At 39.0% G+C, this 23,219-nt stretch overlaps 1 protein-coding gene across 2 annotated transcripts in view; it reads right to left on the bottom strand.

The window, feature by feature from the left end:
- The window catches only part of LOC128857291 (uncharacterized protein DDB_G0284459), a 208,655-nt gene that overhangs the window by 2,814 nt on the left and 182,622 nt on the right, over positions 1–23,219 (bottom strand). For both annotated transcript variants that reach the window (XM_054092988.1, XM_054092989.1), the window contains exons 5-7: positions 15,012–15,440; positions 11,052–11,278; positions 49–656 (exon numbers count right to left, since the gene is read on the bottom strand). In XM_054092988.1, the coding sequence (XP_053948963.1) occupies positions 49–656; positions 11,052–11,278; positions 15,012–15,206 (1,030 nt within the window). In that variant the 5' untranslated portion in view covers positions 15,207–15,440. The remainder of the gene's footprint in view (positions 1–48; positions 657–11,051; positions 11,279–15,011; positions 15,441–23,219) is intronic.

Raw genomic sequence — 23,219 nt, 5'->3', positions numbered from 1 at the left:
TTTGTCACCTGTTACTTGGCTTGAATTGAATTGCATTGCAGTACTCACCACTCGAACTGTTCAGGTCTTGTCGCTCTGGGCTCGGTGCCAAATCCGAACCGATGCCTGAGGAGCCACGCGATGAAACTTGTTTGCCATTAGCAGTTACGGCTGTCTCATTGGGCGTGGCGCCGCCCACAATCAACGCATTTCGGCAGCGACGAAGTTCAATTGCCGTCAAATTGCCCTTGGAGCGATGCACTGTGTCATAGTCGCGTGGCGGCAGTAACAAAGGCGGTCCATTGCCATTCAACTTGGCACGCAGCTCCGCGGCCAATGAATCGAACAGCTCATTGGTGGGCTGCGGCAGTGGTAGCGGTTTTGTGGTGCCTGTGACGGGCGGTGAACGGGATACGGGCGAACCGCCGCTATGTTCTTCACTGCATTCTGATTCGCGTGTACTGTTGCCAGTGTCGCTGCCTAGCGATGAGCTGAAGCGCTTGGGTGACGATTCGTGACGGCGATGTGGTTGTTGTTGTTGTGATTGATGTTGTTGTGACAAATAGTGTTGCTTCGGCACACTGTTGTGTTCGTTATTGTGACCATTGCTGGAAATGTGCGACGCTGACTTGCTGTTGTTGCCACTGGACGTGGGCAATGGCGGCATGATGCCCAAACTGCAAACAAAAAAAAGAAGAAAATAAAACAAATGCGAATGAGTATGGGAGAAAATGAAATAAAAATTAATTTTTTACAAAAATAGGTGATAAAAGATGTAAGTACATCGGCAAGTAGGCGTGTGGCAAGCGCTAAAGTGGCTGCGTTGCAAGTCATGCCTTGGAGAGAAAACCAGTTAGAATGGCTGCCCGCCAGCTAGTGCACTTCCGTCAGCTGAAATTTATGCGCGACTTCAAGCATCGACACTTGCCAAAGGGCACCATAAACTAAACCTGACAGGCAAGCACATATGAGCTCGTACCTGCGCACATTAGGGTTGTGCGTCTTTTCAAGATTCACCTTTTTAAGAACATTTTAGCTCCTGTGAAACCTTTAGATCATTACTTTTTAAATCTTTTGATAAAAATTGCTCTTAAACGTGACATTCCTTTCACGAGACTTAAACTTTTCTCAACGACGACAGATTCATGCCACAGCAAATCTTAACACGCTAATCCACCTCTGCTTTCGATTTGTTGTGTCTTATGTCTCCGAAGATGGGAGATAACCACTTTTATATATGATTAGGTACTTCTTACATGCAGTGCAGACCGAATTCAGCATCTTCTACGCAAAAGATACTCGGCTAGGTTTGTCCGCCAAGGAGTTACGATATTTGTCCCACTTAATTATTTATTATCACTCTTTCGCGGAATCTCTCTTGCTAACAAAAGCCACTTTGAACTAAGTAGGCAACTGAGTGGTAAAGTCCTCTCTCTACGAACAAAAATAACACTCAACCAGGCTCTCATCATGTCCGTCCCAACGTATGGCGCAGAAGCGTGGACGATGACAACATACAGAGTTTGATTGAAAAGTAATGAGCATTCCCGCGCGGAGCGTCTGCCAAGCGATCAACCGAATCGGCTGGTGGGGAAAAATGATCGTTGGACCTTCCCCTTCCACTAGAAACCGGTCCCAGTTCGCTGGCAACAGCGGTGCAGTCAACATCGCTCTGCGCGTGAAAGCTGTTTTAAAAGGATCTTACAGTGGCGAAAATGCAGCTGACCATCTTTTTCGACTCTCGAGGCATCGTCCACAAGGAGTTTGTACCACCAGGAAGCACTGTAAACGCGCCATTTTACAAAGAAGTGCTCCTTCGGCTGGAAAACCGCGTTGCCCGGGTTCGGCCCGACCTCGTCAACAATTGTACCCTTCATCACGACAATGCGCCGACGCACACCGCCTTCCTCTGCACCTCTGCATTGGCCAAGATGGGGGTTCCGGTGCTTCCTCAGCCTCCCTACAGCCCAGACCTCTCCCCTCCGGACTTCTTATTGTTCCCGCGTCTGAAAAGAAAGCTGAAGGGGAGGCGTTTCGACTCCATCGAGGCGATCCAAAAAACTGTGACAGCCGAATTGAACGCGATTCCGGCGGATGAGTTTAAAAAATGTTTCCTGCAGTGGAAAGACCGCTACCAGCGGTGTATTGACGCTCAAGGGTACTATTTTGAAGAATATTAGTTGTATAAGCCTAAAGGTTTAATAAAACTGCTTAAAAAAATAAGGCTCATTACTTTTCAATCAAACCCTGTAAATATGTATATTGCGGCATGTAAATAAGTTTGCGTTTCTCTTTGTTCTATAATATTTTTAGGTTATGTATCGCCCGGCTTATGATTAACAAATCGAATATTCCACTAGGATGGGAACTAAAAACTTCAAAAGAAAAAATCATCACCACCTTAGTGTGCATTAATTTTTCAGTTACATGTCGAAATGGCCACTTGCAACTAGCAGCGCCATGAAAAATACTGAATCGAATGTTATGCAGCAAAATATTGCACGTAGAGGGTAACTTTTTATGCAAATTAAAATTCGGGACGACATTTAACTGCATCAACAATAGCTTTGCTAATCCTTACCTGTTTCTAACCACATTTTATAGTGGCAAAGAAGTAGCGACTGAATCTCACTCCACCAAAGACGGCTGCAATGGCAGTCGCACTGCCGAATTTGGAATGCTTTTCATGGCCCTGTTTTTGAGGCAAAGATGCGCTGTCTTGTCTGATGGTGAGTGAATGTGCGGATTAAGGTTAAGTATTTTTTATTGCAAATTTTATGTGTACGTACATGCAATCAGTTTTTTTTTTAATTCATACATTTTTTGTTTTAATAAATTTAGTTGCACGACAACTGCCTGCTGCACCTTAAAACAAATCAACGCCGGAGCGATTACATCATTTATGTGAATCGTACGTTTGAATGTCTGCGTTTTTGTGTGGTCCCAGTCAGTTCGCTTGACTTGTTATGCCTAGTCTGGCTGACTTGGCCTGATCTGGTTTGGTCTTATTTGATTTTCTGTTGTCTTCATGTTTGACTGCTTGTTGGCGTTCGCGTTGACATTTTCAAGATGCCAAATGTGAGTTGGTAGACGCCAACGTAAGCAGCAAAGACTGAATTTCAAATTCTGACTGAATTTTTTTTTCGTTCACTAAATAAAACCGACATATTTATGAATGTATAAATATTTGTGGGCAGTTCTTGTAATAATTATCGCATACAATAAATTCAAAGTGTGCTATGGTGGGGAAAAATTTCTAGTTTGGCAGTTATGCTTAAGTATTCCTCTGAATCACAAAATGGTCCCTTCTGTTAAATATTTTGAGAATTAGGAGGACGAATTTAAAGGTAGGTTCAGTTAAGCTAGGTTATATCTGATAAGTTGCTTTACTCGTTGGCCCCAAGCGTGACGTTAAAGAAATAATTTTCTAATAAAACTGTTTGGGTTTGGCAGCTAGACGATTAAGATCACTGGGTGTTCCTTTATTCGACAGTCTGGGGCAGTGCGCCAGTTAAGTCAGGTTAGGTTTGGCAGCCGCATCGCACAAGGAGTCAGCGATGCCACTTAGACCACGAAATGGGTCCGTTGTGAGCCGCAGGGGCTCGGCTACATTTCCCCTTTCCATATTGAACCATACAGAGGTTTTGACAAAGCGTAAAAGGTTATTGATACCTAAAGTGTATAGATTATCTATATTTATTAAGAAGTAGGATCTTAAATATCGGTTTCTGCTTCTAGCTGGAGCCCGACAGGTGCAAAAAAGGTGTTGAGTTGTTTCGAACTCCTCCTCATTCCTGCAGCTACGACAGAAATCATGCGTGTAAGCGCCTAATCTCCTTGCATGATTTCCTATGAGACAGTGTCCTGTGACGGCCCCTACTAAGGTCCAAATTTGAAGTCTACTCAATTTTTTAATTCTTCTTTTAATTAATTTCTTGAACAGACGTGGATTTAGCCTTGGCCATATTTGCCTAGCAATTTAACAGGTATTGGCACTAGTCCACCTTTGATTTACGAACTGATTAGTGCGTCCAAAACAAGAAGTTTACAAGTTGCGAGAGGTACCCCCATAAAATTATTTATGTTTGGCATACAGGTATCTTCTCTTGTAAGTTGGTCAGCCCTATAGTTCCCTGGTATATCTCTGTGGCCTGGAACCCAGCATAAGACAGTACGATACTGTTAAGCCATTCCATTAAGAGATTGGCGGCAATGTAAGACACTCCTTGATGTTATTTGGAACGCATCCAGGGTCCGTAGGGCAGCTTGGCTGTCTGATAGAATGCAGATATCTGTTGATAATATTCTGTTTATCTCTAACCATCTTAAGGCTTCATGAATAGCGTTTATTTCCGCTTGAAAAACACTACAGTGATCCGGTAGTTTAAAGGATTCACTGATAAAAAGCTCTTCGCAATATAATCCTGATTCTGCACCGGTATCCACTTTAGATCCGACCGTGTAAATCTTAGCGGGTGTGTTAGGTGATGGATCTTCTTCAAGCCATTCCAGTCTAGAAAAGATTTTCATTGAGAAATTCCTTTCGAAGCAGAGAATGGGAGGGCGATAATCCCAATCACTGGGTATATCCGTATAGGAGTCTAAGATGGTTGAATGTTCATGTGTGACAATCTTCCATTGTGAGCTCGCTCTGAGCCTTAAAGCGGAATAAGCCGCTGAGTATTTGCAGAACAGATCTAGGGGTGGCAGGTGTAATATGATATCCAAAGCCATGGTTGGCGTGGTTTTCATGACGCCACATATTGCTAATTCCGCTGATCTCTGCACCTTATTCAATAAATTAGAACAGGTTTTTTTTGTTGCATAGCCCGCCACCAGACAACATTTCCATATAGAAGAATGGGGATGACGACAGCAGTATAAAGCCAATGAGCAACCTTAGGCTTAATTCCCCAGGTCTTACCTAAAACTCTCTTACAGACATAAAAAGCTAGGTTCGCTTTCCTAACTCTTTTTAAGATGTTTGACTCCCAAGTCAATTTCGTATCTATGTTTAGTCCCAAGTACTTGGTTTCTTCCGAAACCATAAGAGTTCCGCTTGAGCATAAATCTTATCAAACTTCACCATGACATTAACAACTCTGAATGGCTGTAGATATCTGCCTGTTGGAGCTCTCATAATGGCTTCAAAACGGCGCTATAGTTCTACTTGCGGAGTGCCAGAGTGGTACTTCAACCATTTCACCCAGGCAGGTAGGCCTTCTCAAATTAGATTCTTGAATAAGTCGGCCCGAAAAATCTTAAGCGTATTCTTTGAAGTTTAGATCATTTGCACAGAAAAAACTTCGTTGACTGTACAGCTTTCTTACTTTTACATCCCCCACAAAAAGCGGTTTGCGAGGTTTTGAGCCTGGGTTGCTAGGGTCATATCCCCGGTAGTATTCGCGTATTTGAAAGGAGAAGGAAACTCCAGGAGTGTACCCTGCACTGGTACATAGATGACTAGAAGGCACCAGAAGGCATAGGCGCTGCAATATATGGCTCCGAACAAAGCGTTCTGTACCGAAGGGTAGCTTTCCAAGCATCTTCCAAGCGGAGATGTATACCATCTGTCTATGTGCAGAGATAAACTTAGAAAGAAATTTTCGAAATGGGCAAAATTGACAGCAACAGTCAGGTGGCACTCAAGGCGCTATCATCTTGTGAGATTAAGTCCTCACTGGCCTTTGAGTGTGTCGAGAAACTGAATCTACTAGGAACTCACAATCGCATCTGGCTAATTTGGGTCCCAGGACACAGTGGTTTAAGTGGGAACAAAGGAGGAGGTGCTTCGCCGAGAGAAGCTGCAGCCTTGACATTAAAAGGACCCGAGCCCTTTCTTGCTATGGGACAACACAACATCAAAGAGAAGCTTCGGAATGAAGAGCTAAGGCTCAGGAATGTTTGTTGGCACCAAACTATGGGGTAATCCTTATTAGGTTTAAAATACTCATAACTCTCTCCCAGGATAAACTTAGAATGTTCACAGGCGTTCTCACAGGCCACTGCAGATTGTATAGCCATCTGCACATGATCGGGATATGGTTCACTGATTCTTGTCATTTCTGCGACCAACCCCAGGAGACTCCAATGCACCTTCTCCTTAAATGCAGTGACATAGCGCGAAGAAGGTTGAACCATCTTGGCCAACTGTTGCCAGAAGAAAGGCACAATCCAAACCAAGTCCTAACCTGAGTTTAATAAGGGAACAGAGTAGAGGACGCAAAAGACCACGAGGTCGAAAGGTTGAGAACCTTAGCAATTTACGTATTCTTTGCTCATCGCATATGAGCCAAGCGAATACGTTTACGCCTAGTCTGGCGTTCCCACGACAGTCGGTTCTACGTAACCGGAGCGGCCCGGACTTATATCCGCCCAATGACTGTCACTTCAGCAGCATTCCCAGTATATGTATGGAGATTGTTTATGCTGCTACAACAACAACACCTAGTCTGAGCACTGAATAGCAGTTTCTTTTGAAACACGATTCAAGGTTACGCATATCCCGGCCACCGCTACTTGGTTCCCAGTGAACTTGATAGGCTCAGTTATTTATTGTAGCTGGCTTTATTTTGAAATTTACTTAAATTTTCTTTTCTTTCTCAGGCCAAATTGTTTTTTTTTTCTATTTTATCCTAAAATTTGCAATAACTTCAGCTAAACTTTCATTGTTCCTTAAAAAATTGGTTATTTTGACCCTTTCTTTTAAGTTCTCTTTTGTAACTCCTCTAAAGTGGTGACACGACAAAATAATTTTAGATATTCCAAACCGATCTAAGTGACTAGTATTCTATCAATCTGGCTATTGAACTATGCAGCCACTTTCTTAACAAGGCAACAACAATAAATATTATGTATTTGGGCCCATTTTTTTTAGATATTTATTCATAAATTATTTACACATAAATAAATTTGACTCAAGTGAAAATTCTCCCAATATGGTTGGTGGTTCACACATTAATACGGAATTTGACACATCTTAAAATTTGCAAAATGGCTTTGTTCAGATAAAAAACGAAAAATAAACTAGAAACAAAAATCAAATAACTTGAAGTTTCGATGCCGTTAGTGGCGGAGTCAGGTGTTAGTGTGTCAATGGGTGCCAAATTACGTTTGCATATTTTTATTTGTTGACTTTCGCGTTTGCGCCCACTTAGCGATTGATACAGGTAGCAATCAAAGGAGAAAGCGCCGCGCTCATACCCACACATATGTAATGTACAATGTATGTATGTATGCACAAACACATAGAGTGACTCTCTATGGGTTGGAAGGTTTGAAAAATATTTACAATTCGCATAGGGAAAATATGTATGCGAGTTTTATACATACTAGGCTGCTCAATAACTTATGTGCTCGATACGTTGCTACTAGCCTACCTTTTTTTACTACATTGAAACACTCTTCATGTGAACGCATGTGAAGTTTTATTTCAATCTGTCAATTCATTCTTTGTTTACAAGCCATTTAGTATCGACGTATCGCAGAATTTTCTGCAAAGGAAAAAATCAGGTATCGTGCAGTGATTTAATTTTTTTTATTTTTGGAAGATCCAAAAGCAAAGTAAATTTATGAACGTATGTTGGATGTTCATAAGCATATTTCGCTATCAGTTAGTGCAGTCCTTTGCATCCGATCCAGGTAAAGGACGTCGAAAAACAGTAGCAACACCAGAAATTGTAGAAAAAATACAGGAAATTTTTTGGAAAATCGTCGAGTGACTGAAAGAGATTTATTAGAAGCCCTAGGCCTTATTGGGCAGTGTCAGCAATATTTTGACTGAAGTATTCAGTTTCAGGGATTCAAAAAGCTGTGTGCAAATGGCTGCCGCATTCGCTAACAATGGAACAAATACACATTCGAATGCGACTTTCTCAGCAAAATTTAGAGTATTTTCCAAACGATAAAGAGGTTTTTGTGCGTCGATTCATCACACTATGGATGAGACTTGTGTCTACAACCATGAGCCTGAATCCAAACAGGAGGCTAACGAGTGGTGTGAACCTGGTTCTTCGACTCCGAAATGAGTTCGTGTCCAGAAATCGGACAAGAAGGTGTTAGCATCAGTTTTTTGAGATGCGAAAGAGATTTGGTTTGTGGATTTGTGGTTTGCGTGCCTACCGATTAGGCAGTGCCCCGTAATAACTGAAATCAGTGAGTTAAGACTGCGCTTATCTCTTCTTAGTAGAAGTTCCGTGCGTTTAGCAATGAGAATTAGTCACAATTGTCAGGCGATTTTGCAAGTGGCTTCGTTACGCCATCTTTCATTCGCTCTCTTACAATTTCCTCGCGGATACGTAGTTTACATGTTTGCAAGGGTATACCTATATCACTGTCTATGTACTCATCAGTCAATTTAGTGCCAATTTTCGCTAGTTCATCGGCTCTGCAGTTCCCCTCAATGTCGCAATGGCCAGAAACCCATGCTATCATTAGGTGAAATGACTCAACCATCTCGTTAAGAGACGCGCGGCATTTCATGGTTATCTTGGAGGATGTCGACTGTTTTTTGAGTGATTTTATCGCTGCCTGGCTATCAGTGAAAATGTAGATATTATCTTCAGGTATCGCATCACACTGTGCCACTGTCACGGATTTCATTATTGCCATTAGTTCAGTCTGGAAGACACTACAGTAGCTGGGAAGCCGAGAACTGCAGGAGATCCTCAGATGCTCGGAATATACACCTCCGCCCACCCTGCCATCGAGCTTTGAGCCATTTGTGTATACATGGATGGACTCGCCCTCTTTTACCACATCCCGTTCCCACTCTTCACTCGAGGGTAGGAGGGTCACGAACGTTGTAGTGGCAAGTATAGGCGGAACTGCATAGTCCACCTGCCTGGGAAGCCCCAACGTGCCATCCAATATGTATCGAAAATGAAGTTGCACTTTGGGAGCTTCGAATGAAGTATTTAAACAAATTTTCGAAAGATTTAAAAATTGTTTAGCTAAGTTTTCTTCGATGTTCAATGACTGTAAACTTTCATTATTAAAGAAATTACATTTCCAAGTTTTTCTCTTTTTAAAAAAAGTACGATCCTGCAAACAGATGAACAGTTGGCCAGCGTATATATGGGCCATTCAAATTAAAAACTAATCTCTTTAATGTCTTCGGCATCATTTTTTTTTTTTTTTCATTTCTACCTGGCCTTTATGGGGGAAACCTTTTATGCATAAATACATATATAAATTTATTTATTTGCACCTCAGCGCTAAACAAAAAACAAAAAAATCTATAATATGTATAGGGTTATTCAATAGGTGCGCTTCAACTTTTTTCCGATAGGGAGGGCGAACGACGCAATATTTTTTTATTTTTCGTTTGTCATTTGTAAACTTCATTAGTATACATTTCATCATGGAACACTACACACTTGAGCAACGATTGCAAATCGTGCAAATTTTTTATGAAAATAATCGTTCTGTTGCTGCTACTTTAAGAGCATTACGGCCATTTTACGGTCCATTTAACAAGCCGTCCCGTTTTGGGGTTATGTGAAGTCATTGGTCTACAGTAACAAGCCGGCGACGATTTGTGAGCTCAGAGCCAATATTGAACGCGAAATTGCTGGAATTTCGGCCGATTTATGCAAAAGAGTGGTCGAAAATTGGGTTCAACGATTGGACTTCGTAAAACGTGCACGCGGTGGTCATGCAAAAGAAATCGAATTTCATACTTAAATGTATATGTTCAAACTCGATAATAAAAAAAAAATTAGTTAAAAAAGTCAAACCGTTTGTGTTTTATTCAAAAAAGTTCAAAAGTTGAAGCGCTCTTACTGAAAAACCCTATACATACATATACATACCTGTAAGCGTATGTGGTGCATATTTTTGCTTACATTCCCGTGAAACTGCTTCTGAAAAAGTGTCAAAATAGAAACGAGAAGTAAACAAGTCTGACTGAGTTTGCCATTTTCACCCTGATTAAACATTCCACGCTAGCGCGCTTGTGTTTCCTATTTCCATTTTGATAATAGGCTTAGAAATTTCAGCAAAATTTCAGCAAAATCTCTGGCAACCGCACTGACTACATTTTCATTTTTCCATTAGTGCCACAATTAATTAATGACTGTGTCATATAAGCACAGCAAAAGCTAATGGAATAGCTGTACATAATGAAATGAAACACGAAAAGAAACAAAAAAAGCAACTGCAAGTCACATTGCCCGCGAGACATGTCACAAAAGTCACTGCCGTTGCACCACCCCACAATGCGTTGCATGTGCAACAAGTAACAATTGAGGAAGAATGACAAAAGGAGTTAGGCGGTTGCATCACAGGCGGTTGCAACGACGGTTGCGACGGACTTACCTACTTTGTTGTCATGTAGGCTTTGGCAACGTTGTGTGGCATTTAAGTCCAATCAATGCACATCACTTTGAAAGCAATTTTATTTTTTAAATTAATTTTTAAATTTTGCGTTTTATTTTCAGTCTTTTCATGTTTCTTTTTTTTGGCGTTGGGATATTGTCTGCTGCAGCTATTTCCGCATAATGATTGCGACTGCGTGCAGGGAAATTTTTTCTTAAACTTTTCTCTGCATATCATTAAATGTATGTGTGTGTGGTATTATGTTTGTGTGCGATTTACTACCTCGCATCCAAGAAATAAAAGTTTAATTGCTGCTTTTATTGCCACCTGCAAGGTGGTCTGATGTTTGTAAATTTAAAAAAATGTATATACATAAACTTATATTTGCTTGATTTAAATTTTCCTGCATGACTCTCTGTTATTGCCATTCCATGATTTATTTCCTCAATTCCAAACTAAACGAAAATTTCAAAACTATTAATCGAGAAATAAATAGCATAACATATTTTACCACCGCGCTAAGTAGTTTTTTTGGTAATTTTACACCTTCTAATATTCATCAAACCATTTTGACATTCAATCAATGCAAATTGCAGCAGATATTTCCATTTCGACAACTTTCACTAAGCCGTCTTTTGCTATTAAATATTTGACAACAGTCGTTCAAAAACGGAAGACTTGAGGCGCAAACTCGCAAGCGTCTTTGAGTAGAAAATAACTGAGTATGATAAGCAAAATATAAATTTGCAACTCACCGTGTTTCCAATTCCTCAAAGCGTTTTTGGTTTTCTGGACGATTGATTAGTATTTGCAGCTGTTGATGCAACGCCTCGGCTGTGGACTCGGAATCGCAACGATAGGCATGTACGTGCAATGGACATTTTGTTGCCGGATTATATAGCAACAAAACACATGCAACGATGTCATCAGTTTGCACGGAGCTGGTTATGGCACTGTGTGGTATGAAATGTTTCGAGGAGCCCTGTGTGGTAGTCAAATGGAATGGGAAAATTTAAAAAGATTTATTACAAAAAAATTAAATTCAGAAAATTTAATAAGATAAAAGAAAATGTAATAAAGTAAAATAATAGGAAATGAGATAAAATAAAATGAAATAAGATAAAATTGTATGAAAAAAGATAAGAAATAAAATAATAAAAAATAAAATAATATAAACTAAAATAAAATAAAATAAAAAATAAAAAAAGTGAAATAAAAAAAAAAAAATAAAATCAAATCAAGTAAAATAAGATAAAATGAAATAAATTAAATTAAAATAAAATAAAATAAAATAAACTAAAATAAAATAAATAAATATATCTAAATAGACGCACAATCATCCAATTTATGGTTGAAAAGACGAAAGCTATTTTCTGAAACAGAAGGTTTCGCAATCGCTATCCAAGACCGAGTTATTCCAACAAGGAATTTCCGAAGGTCGATACATGGCGAGGCAATAGAAGATAGATGCCGAAGGTGCGGCATTTACGGCGAAACAATCGACCATATAATTGCTGGATGTAGCGTACTTGTCCCCCGCGAATATGTCATGAGACATAACAATATAGCAAAGATCCTCCACCAACAACTTGCGATAAAACACGGTCTCTTACAAGCAGAAGTCTTGTATTTTAAATATGAACCAAAGGCAATATTGGAAAATGCAAATTTTAAACTGTACTGGGACAGATTTATATCCACAGATCAAACCGCAGCTACCAACAAACCTGACATTATCTTGTTCGACAAGACAAATAAAACGATCGAAGTAATCGATATAGCGGTGCCCCTTAATCGCAACATCCAAAGCACATACTCCACCAAAGTATCGAAGTATGCAGCTTTGGCCATAGAACTGAAACGAATGTACAAAGCGAGGGAAGTGAATATAATTCCAATAATTATATCGTCCACGGGATTAGTGCCTAAGCATTTAATAAAAAACTTGAAGAAGTATGACTGCCAACACCTCTTAGAAGACATGCAGAAGTTGACCATACTGGACACATGTGCAATAGTTCGTAGATTTTTAAATATTTAAGCAATAGTCAGATGTGGTTCGATCCTGTCTCTTATCTCTTAACGAGATAAGTGTTCAGAATTCTGTCCAAGTTATCTGGATACAGGGTCACATTGGATTCGAAGGTAACTGCAAAGCTGATGAGCTCGCAAGGGCTGGAGCTGCGCAATCAAATGTTAGTAACTTACCCACAATCCACATTCCGCTCTCAACATGTAAAATGATCATCGATCGAGAATTTCACAGCATCGCTGATCAGAGGTGGCGAGTGGAAACTACTTGCGTTACGACCAGACAAATCTGGCCATCCTACAATCTGAAACAGACAAAACCCCTAATAAGTCTTTCGAAACACGAACTAAGGCATATAATATCTCTTATCACCGGCCACTGCCTTTTGGTCACTCACGCACGTCGGCTCGGGGTTCCTCAAAACGACCTGTGCAGATACTGCGAGGACGAAGATAAGGAAGTATCAAGCAAACATTTGCTGTGCAGTTGTCCCGGTCTAGCCAGAAGTCGACTCGCTCTTCTAGGCTCTCCAACAATTGACAATCTTTCAGTACTCTCGGACCTGAAAATCAAATCTCTCATCAAATTCTCGAAACGAATTAATATCTTTGACCAAAATCTACAATAAAATCTCGGTTAGGTGGGGAAATCATATAACATAATGAGCTCTAGGGCAACACAACGGACCCAACTTGCGGTCTATGTGGCACTCCGATTCGGGGTCACCCTTACACCAACCAACCAATAGTAATCGCATGGGCGTAGAACTTGGACTACGCTCCATGAAAATTTTATCCGGGATGTGTAATATCCGGCAATAGCCGAGATGGATTAAGCTCAAATCAAATAAAATAAAATAAAATTTAAAAAAAAAAAAAAAAAAAAAAAAAAATAAAAAAAAAAAAAAAATAAAATAAAATAAAATAAAACAAAATAAAAAAAAAAAAAAATTAAAAAAATAAAAATAAAATAAAATAAAATAAAATAAAATAAAATTAGTAAAACAGTATGAAATAAAGTAAAATAGAATTATAGGGAAAAAGATAGAAAATAATATGAAAAATGATTAAATAAAATAAATAAAAATTGTTAAAATTCTGAATTGAGAAATAATGCATTTCAAAATTTTGAGAATCGCACAATTAATGAGAAGTGCATACTTTTCAGAATTTTTAATACAGAAGGTTATATTAACGGAATATTATTCAAATAAATAGTGCGTAACTAGCATTCGGTAGTACCTAAGCTCGAAACACCAGATGATTTAAAAATAATAATTTCTAATAGGTGATCAAATCAGCTGAAAGAAAAAATTCATCAAAAAAAGACTTAGTTTGTAAAAGAAAAAAATTATGTTTCATCAGGACCATGCACGGTGTCACAAAAACATCTTAACAATGACTAAAATTCATGAAATAAAGTTCGAATTATTGAAGTATCCATTCAGATTTGGCCCCTAACGACTTCCATTTGTTTCCCGACCTAAAAAAATTCATGCGGACACCTCTCCCACTATTTGTGGAAAAATTAATCATCCAATTTTGTTTTGGAATAATTAAAAAAAAAAAGGTTTTAATTAATGGCTGTCTTTATTTTGACCTTTGTGCGCTCCATAATTTAACCCCTTTAGCGAACTAAAAATATGAGGTCTCCTTATCCTATGATGCACATTAAAATGAAAGGTTTCTGTTTAGGGATTCCGAAAACCCATTTTAAAATTCTGAAAACATTTAATTGATTTTCTTAGTTTTAAAAGTATTTGTCTACTATGTTTAAGGATATATTTTGCTCACTTTGTCTATTTGGAGTTGAAAGATTCTGATTAACTGAGCAGTGCAGTTCACCTGGAACCTAGCACGAGTTTCTCTTCGCAACGCAGATTAGTCAGTAAAGCAGCTGGCTAATAATAAATGAGAAAAAATTTAAGTTCCTAAACTTTCTTTGACGCTCCTCATAGGTCCAGTGGTTGATATACAAACCGCAATTTCCAATGGGTTTATATGACAGATAGGCGGGCCGCACTGTGATGACTTAAGCCGTAGATGCAGGGATGAGAAATTGGAAACGAAACCATAACACTAACTCTTACACTTTGTTACTCTGATCTTATAAGCTCTGCTTTGTGGCAGTATAATCAGAAAATATTCTAAGCTTTAGCTTTTATTCTCAGTGGTTTCTTATGGTAAATGAGGCAGTAATTGCTCAATTAATGTGAATCACAATTGCTAAATCTTTCCTTAGTGCCGCTCCAGGCCACGTGTGGATTAGTAAAAGCAGAGCGCAATAAAATATTAAATGTATTGAAACGAATAAAAAAATGATAAATGAATAATGTAATATACAAGTAAGGCTAAAGGTCCTCAGAGCAGGGCCGACTTAAGAGTTACTCATAAAAAATTGGTTATAAAGCAAAAGTAATAGTAATCATTAATATTATGCAATAAAAAGCAATTAAGTAAATCTCCTTAAAAAGAGGAAATTATCGTTCTGAAGCACAGACGTAAAAATAAAATAAATAATTTAGTGCATTACAAAATTTTTGTTCTGAATTCACTATAATTCATAAATTTTAATACTTATGGCAAATGAAAAATAGTGTTTGGTAATTGATCTCAGTTTTCGATTACAAATTTAATTTCTATTAACAAAAGTATTTAATATTATTAATGCCCCATCGACTCACCTGCAATATTTTGATACCCTTGTGGGAGACCTGCAGCGTCACTTTGAGTGGCTCTTGCCCGCGTGACCGATCAATCAGATACGGCAGCACTGAATTGATGACACGTGTACCGCGCAAACCCTTCGCCTCTTCGGCGCCCAGAAACCATACGTAATACGATGCTTTTTGTACATCACGTCTCAGGCGTAGTGCCATATTTTGCGATTTAATGTAATCTTGTGACTTCGTCAAATTTCAGCAAGCAATAAATATTTATTTTTACTAACCCTGGGTTAGTTAATTGGTTTGTTGTAGGAGTGTATTTTGTTGTTTGGACTTTAAACTATTTTTATTCTTTTTTTCTTACGATTTTAGTGGGTTTCTATGTTTATGTGGCAGCAAACTGTTAGGTTGAAAGTAGAATTTCCAGTTTAATACAATTGGATGCAGCTGAAAATAGAAAAGGATTTTTGTGAAAATTAGATGCAGTTTTTCGGCAAATTATAGTAGTCTAGGCAAATTATACTAATCTAGTAATAAACAGTTTGTTTCTGTGCTTACACTCTGTGTATAAAAGAGCAGGAGCAGTAAAAGTAAAAATGATTAAAAATGATTGGATAAACTAATTTTTCTTTTGAGCATTCGTACATTTTTAAGAAAATGCTATCAACCAACATGACATACAAAAGTAGGGCGAGCTCCAAATATTGAAATTTCACACTGATTTTCATTCCTGGCCTTGAAGACGTTCCACGTCAAGGACGTCGAAAAACAGTAACAACACCAGAAATTGTAGAAAAAATACAGGAAATCGTATTAGAGTAGAGGCCTTAGGCATCTCACTGGCCAGTGTCAGTAATATTTTGACTGAAGTATTGGGTTTCAGAAAGCTGTGTGCAAATGGGTCCCGCATCCGCTAACAATGAGACAAAAAAACAATCGAATGCGACCTTCTCAGCAAAATTTGGAGCGCTTTTAAAAGGATAAAGTGGATTTTGTGCGTCGATTCATCACACTACGGATGAGACTTGGGCCTATCACCATGATCCTTAATCAAAACGGGAGGTTAAGGGGTGCTGTGAGCCTGGTTCATCGGCTCCGAAACGAGTTTGTGTCCAGAAATCGGCCAAGAAGATGTTAGAATCAGTTTTTTGAGATGCGAAAGGGATTAGATTTGTGGATTACTTGGAAACTGGTAAAACAATAAATTCTGACTATTATTGCAACCTTTTACACCAGCTAAAAGAAAAAAATCGTGAAGAAGACGCAGTTTGCGAAAGAAAGAAAAATATTTTTCATCAGAACTAGGCAACGTGACTCAAGAGCATTTTGACAATGGCTACAATCCATGAAATAAACTTCGATTTGTGGAAACATCCACTGTATTCACCAGATTTGGCTCCTAGTGTCTTCCGCCTGTTTTCAGAAAGAAAATAATACTGAAGAAGAATTAAGGTATATGACACATAGAGGGCAGCATTTTTGCAGGTATATTGAAAGCAAAATATGGAAGTAAAGTATTTGCAGTGGCAGATCTATATGTGTCTACAGCGACAGCCAAGCTGCGCTCATGGCCTTAGACAGCCCCCCAACCACTTCAAGGGTAGTCGAGTCCTGTAAATCCAGGCTGAACTATATCGGTAGACATAATAGCTTGATGCTAACATGGGTCCCGAGACACGTGGGTATCGCGGGTAACGGAATCTCTGACTCTTTAGCCAGACTGGGCTCTGGGGCCAACTTTTTTGCCCCGGAGCTCGTTCTGCCACTCCCTTTTGCAGCCATCAATGCCACGGTTAGCAAACGGGTTACTCTAACCCATAAGCCAGCTTGGCAGGCTGAGAGAGGCTGCAGATGGGCAAAACTGATGTTACCTGCCATGTCCGACCGACTGTCGCAACTCCTCTTGGCACTAAGCAGAGGGGACTGTAGGAGGCTGGTTGGGCTGATGGCGGGCCACTTTCTATTGAGAAAGCACATGGAAAAAGTGGGTATCTCACACAGTGCACTTTACTCAGCTTGTGAAGAGGAGGATGAGATGGCGGACCACTTTCTGAGCGTCTACCCCGCCTTCGCTCGAATCAGGCTTGAGGTCTTTGGCACTGATGTGTTAAGAAGCGACCACCTTGGCTTGTTGGCACCACAAGATCTTCTCAGATTCCTTCGGAGGTTGAGTAGATTTGAAGAAAATTAAAAAGGGAATCCGAGTGCTAGACTTGCTAGTCTGTCCCGACAAAAAAAAAGTCTTTGCAACAGCTCAACGCTGCACAGTTTTAGCGGGTTCCTGAACATAAGTAATGAACGGAATATTTACGTTTTTTCTGCATCCCATGAAAAAATATTAGATAAGTGTTTGTTTTTTTTTTGTTTTTTGTTAGTTTCCTTGTTCACTTCTCTCGGAACTCAGTTGGTTTCGTTAATCTGTTTTTGATTTTTGCCATTTAAAAGGCCTAAGTAGTGGGAATGCCCACCTCGCGTTGCTTAGGAGCAAAACCTTCTTACGGCTTGGAGCGCCATCTGTGTCTCACATTTTTCTGGCAGAAGGATCGCACAGATGCTTGAGGACTTCGCTAAATTTGGTGTGCCTGCGCTATTACTGCGGTCGCCCGCTTCCTCTTGCTGGCGCCACTGATGCAATGTGTAACTGTGTGTTTTTCTTTGTTTTTTTTTGTTTTGTTTTGGCAGCTACAATGCAAATAATGGGCTGACTTTTTTTGTGGGAGTAAAGATGGAAAGGTTAAGTTTTTGAGGTTTAGGAATGGGTGGACAGGTTATAAAAGGCGTAAAGCTAAGTATTCAGTTAAATTCAGTTTTCTCGTTTGATTGATGGATTGATTTCTAAAAATGCACATTTCTAAATCATTTTTTAATTACTATAATTCCAGTATGCACATACATCCGTCTGCTAGCCAGCCACAAATATTTTATTATCATTCAATTATTATTTTTTACTCCTTTTATTGCTTAATTAACCTTTAATGGCATCTTTAAATTAACTTTTTATTAATTATTTGATTTCTTTCATTTGGTTGTCGTTGCACATGCCTATGTTGCCATTAAATGATTATAGTTTTGACTTCCGTTCATGTTTGCTGTCACGTTTTCGATTAGTTTTAAGTTGAAATTCAAAAGTATTCACACAATTCGGAAGACTTAAGACACACACTTCATATGAGAAACCGATTTAACCCAACCACAAAGTATTCACACAATTCAGAAGACTTAAGACACAAACTTCATATGAGAAAACGATTTGTCTAACCACTAAGGTCACAAAAAACAAAGATGTAAAAAAAAAAAATAAATTATTATCATAAAAGTGATTTGTATTAAATTGATTTCCTGTTACCAACTCTCAAAAAGTTTGACAACTCGTTGGGACACTTAATTATGCATAAGTAGAATAATACGGCTAGCTAACGCGCCAATCAAGAATCAGAAGAGAATAACGCGGCACATAAATGCTTTCAAAAATGCCAATTGGTGGACATTGTTTATTGGCTTGTGTAGATCTGTTGATTTGTTTTAAGTATTAACACTTGATTTGTTTATATGAGCAGCCAGAATATGTGGCAAAATTTGCATTTACAATAACAAAAAACAAAAAAAAATTAAAGAATCACAGTTGGTGGGGAGGAGAACACATCGAGGCTTATAAAACGTAGACATGAAAACAACAGCACACAACTTTATGTGCCTTAAGCTATGCTCGTTACTAAAAATTTTTCATAAATAATTTGAACGTGTTTAGTTTTTCTATTGACCGTTCGAGTACGCGAGTTTGGCTTGTATAACCCAAATATTTATAAACGAAGAACTCATATATGTATGTATGTATGTATGTGGATATTAAAAAAACTTAGTAACGCTTTAAAACATATAAGTAGAATGGTGCCATTTGTAAATATATTGGCTTTAACGGCTTGCGGTGTGACGTGACACTGTCACAGCGGCCAGCAGCCATGACATATTATACAAGAAAGGTACACTTTGACACAGTAGTTACGCGGAATGCAAGTAAGCACAAAATACGAGCACGAAATTTTCTAATCGTGCGCACAACCACAAAGGCAAACACTTTTCTTGTAGCCACTTTGTATTTTAATAGAAAAAAACAACAATTTGTACGTGTATCGAATTACAAATTTTAAAGAAATTTAATTGGAGATTTAATTATGTGATACACTAAATTTACTAGTATTTCTCCGCTTCTACACCAAACGCTGACCGCCACTCGCGCGTGTATATTTATTAATGTCTTTTTACGGTGCAGCGCACAACTTTGCATTAATTCACTTAATTCACCCCGCGCTTGCGTGCTTTTCGTTTGACCAACTACTTGTGTCCGGTGTATGAAGCGAGCGCTCGCCAAGCATGTCTCAATCGTGCCAAGCCAAGTGATTAACTGAGGTGATTTCGATAAATTTTTCGGTGGTTTACCGCTTTGACGCTAGCGCTGTTCAATAACAACAATAGGTAACAAAGCAAACCAGCCAGTCAGCCACCAGTTAGCAAGGCAAGCTTATTGGTTGCCAATATGGCCCACAATGAAGCAAAGAGTGTGACTATTCAGTGCGTGAGCGCGTCAGTCGATCGACACCAGCGGCGGTACAGCGAGCGCCGCGTGCTCCAAGGCAATGGCTAAAGGAGAAGAAAGAGTTGTGTAAAATGTGTTCAAGCATTGTGTTCGATCTCACCGTGTGCAGCTGAACAAGTAAAATTTTACATATATACATAAAGTGGCATACACTGGCGAACACCTACATTCATGGGTGCATATGCATGCAGGTTCATATAAGCGCTCGCGTGTCTTGTATTGTGGTGAAGAAAGCTGAAAGTGGAATTTTTGCTTAATTTTTTCTATTTGCTGTTTTGCTATGCGTTGCCTTTTTTCGGTGAATTTTTGTTGAAACTAAAAGTAGTCGTCGCTTGGTCAGTGGCCACTCAACGCTCAAGATAATCAACAACTTTTTGGTTGATGCTGTTTTAAGATAATTTTTGAGCAGCAGCATAGCAAGAGCAAAGGGGAACGCGTTGTATGTGTGGTGAGGGAGTGCATGTTGTGTTTGCCAGCATGTGGTAAATTGCAAATACAAATACAACTACCTTGTACGCCCACCTGTATGAGTTTTGTTTTCTTGTAGTCATTACACATTTTCCCCATGCGTTTTTTTTATGTGGTAATTTGTGGTATTTCTTGTCATTTTTTTGCGCTTTACATACACACGAGTGGATAGGCACTTAAAATAATTGGCAATAGGAGTAATTTAATTTCGTAAGATATTTGAATTTTGTAAGATTTTTGTCGCTTATTTTGCTGTATTTTTTCATACAATCCTTTGGTATTTGAAAAAAGGATTTAATATTAATTATATAATTTAAAAATACCTTATTTTAAATTTGGTTACTCTCGGAAAAGTTGAGAGTTGAAGGCAGAGAGTTACATAGGCGGAGCAATAGGCGAGCAAAAGGTTCAATGTGTATCTCAAAAATTGTAGAAATTTAATCATCCACTTTTGAGTAACTGTTTTAATTTTGTGCATAGTGCATACTTAGTTTTTGAAGTTTACGTTTGAATTTTTTAGAGACCTCAAAATTTAGCCCTCTTAGGAATAAAACGGCATATGAAATCATGAGATGCTTCGAACGATTTTGTCGGTGTATGAATCAACAGAAGACAAGGCCGCTAGAATTAAAGATACATTTTATGATCTACTGTCAAGGACAGTACAAAATATTAGCAGACACAACATAATAATAATACCTGGAGATTTCAACGCCGAAATAGCAAAAGAAGAATTTATAGAAGAGGTAGCGAGAAAACACTCATTATATAATCACACCAGCGAAAACGTTAAGAGACTGGTAAGCCTAGCTGAAAGTACTAAATTGAGAATAAGTGTCGTGTCATTTCCAGCATTTATAAGTAAAGTTCGGTAATTTCCAGCAACAGAATTGCCAATCAGATTGATATACCTATGAAATGAGACTTTTTTTTTCAATTTCAAACGTTTATTCACAAAAAAATGCTTACAAATTTAATCTTCAAAATAATAGCCATCGCTAGCGACACATTTTTCCCATCTCTTAGGCAATGTGTGGATGCCGCGCCAAAAAAATTGGCCGCCTTTGGCCGCAAACCAATCATCGAACCATTTTTTGGCTTCTTCGTGAGAATTGAAGCGCTGCTCGGAAAGTGCGTAACCCATCGATGCAAACAAGTGATAGTCGGAAGGCGCCAAGTCTGGTGAGTAAGCCGCATGCATCAGCTGTTCCCAATCGTACGTCTCGACCAATTCCCGGATCGCTCTTGTTCGATGTGGCGGTGCATTGTCACATTGTCAGTTCATGCGGAACACATCTTCCGCCCTTTAAAATCATTCCCATGTCTTTCAAACGTTTGGAAATGGTTTTTTGCCATCATTTCTTGCGCTTGACTATCATGTTAATCCAAAAATGCTTGCAATTCGGCGTCCTCAAACTTTTTTTGGTGGCCGGCCACGGTCCTCGTTTTCCACGCTAAAATCACCACTTCGGAATTTTTCAAACCACCTGAAGCACTGTGCTCTACTTAGAGCGTGCCCCCATAAGCTTCTATAAGCATTCGATGAGCTTGAGAGGCGTTTTTCTTCAATTGATAACAGAAAATCAACGATGTCCGCAAATCGTAGTTTGAAGGCACGAAATTCGACATTTTTAAGAGCGACAGAAATGCATTGTTGTATGAAACGTAACAAACAATGAACTGAGTATTGTTGACAGATGATAGACGAAAAAACAAAACATTTGGGAAGGTTTAAAAATACTCCTAGCGACATCTATGGACTAATAGCTGAAAGTCTCATTTCATAGGTATATACTTGACAAAAGGCGCACATCCTCATGTAAGGATGTGCAGGGCAACCTTATATCTGAAGAAGCAAAAGTTCTCAGAAGATGGAAAAGTTACTTTCATGACCTTCTAATTAATATGAACGATGACATTGAGAGCAACAGCATTCCGTCTAGCACAATTCAATCAGCACTAATTTTGGTTGAACCATCCTCAATTGATAAAATTAGCATAGATGGCGTAACTACCGAGCTCATCAAAAATGGATCAACGATACCATAAAACCCCTTGCGAAGTCTTACAAAACATATGTTTATGGGAATATGCGATTATACCAAGAGAATGGCAGATTAGCATACTTGTACCAATCTATAGTAGACTCTGGAACCATTACCGCAGAATTTCGTTTTTAAGTACAATTCCTTTGTCCTTTTCTTGTTGATTTGCGCCCACGGCCTATTGCCCTCTTGGGTAATGCTTTTTTATTAATTTACTCGTGGCCAAAGGTATTCCAATGGTACTTTTATCACGGAACAGTTGAAGAGCAGTACCTTTTCTGGCTAGCTCATCAGCTCTACAGTTTCGTCAATATCTCTGTGTCCCGCAACCCAAATAAGGATAAGACCTTGAATACGACGCTAATATCATTTAGGGCTGCTCGGCATTCCTGTGCAACCTTTGATCTTAGTATAGCCGCATTCATTGATTGATTTAATGGCCGCTTGGCTATCCGAGAATATATTTATAGTCGTTTTTGTTACGGCATGCATGTAGTCACTTCTTTTATGGCTAGAACCTCTGCCTGATAGACGCAGAACGGATAGTTCCAGTCCTAATTCTTTCGAAAATACTCCATAGCCAACTTTATTGTCTAGCTTGGCCCCATCTGTATAACAATTTAATTCCGCCCTTCTCCATGGCCTTGGTGTCTGCCACTCCCTTCTTGACGGTATACTTGTCTTGAATAGCTTGTCGAAGGTAAGTCTAGGAGTAGAATAGTCTATTTCCTGTTTGTGACTGTTCAGAGTGTGCAAAATACTGGCGTGATCAAACAGCCGTTCTTTCCATAGCGCCATACTTTTGAGTCTTAGCGCCGAGGTAGCCGCCAAGTTTTTACCTACGAGATTTAGTGCAGGCAAATTGATTAGCACTTCTAGCGCTTTGTTTGTGGTAGTCCTTAAAGCACCAGAGATGCATAACAGAACTGTTCTTTGGACCTTACTCATGATTTTAGCGTAACTCCCCTTTAGCGCAGATGGCCATCATACAAGTATTCCATATATTAAGATTGGTCTAACTACCGAAGTATATAACCAAAGTGTAACGCGAGGTGTTAACCCCCATTTAATACCGACTGCTCTTTTGCAAGTATATAATGCAACGTTGGCCTTTTTTTA

This window comes from Anastrepha ludens, chromosome 3 (genome assembly GCF_028408465.1).
Source record: "Anastrepha ludens isolate Willacy chromosome 3, idAnaLude1.1, whole genome shotgun sequence".
NCBI lineage: Eukaryota > Metazoa > Arthropoda > Insecta > Diptera > Tephritidae > Anastrepha > Anastrepha ludens.
Note: the sequence above shows the minus strand (reverse complement) of the source record. Positions and strands in the feature narration are given on the sequence as shown.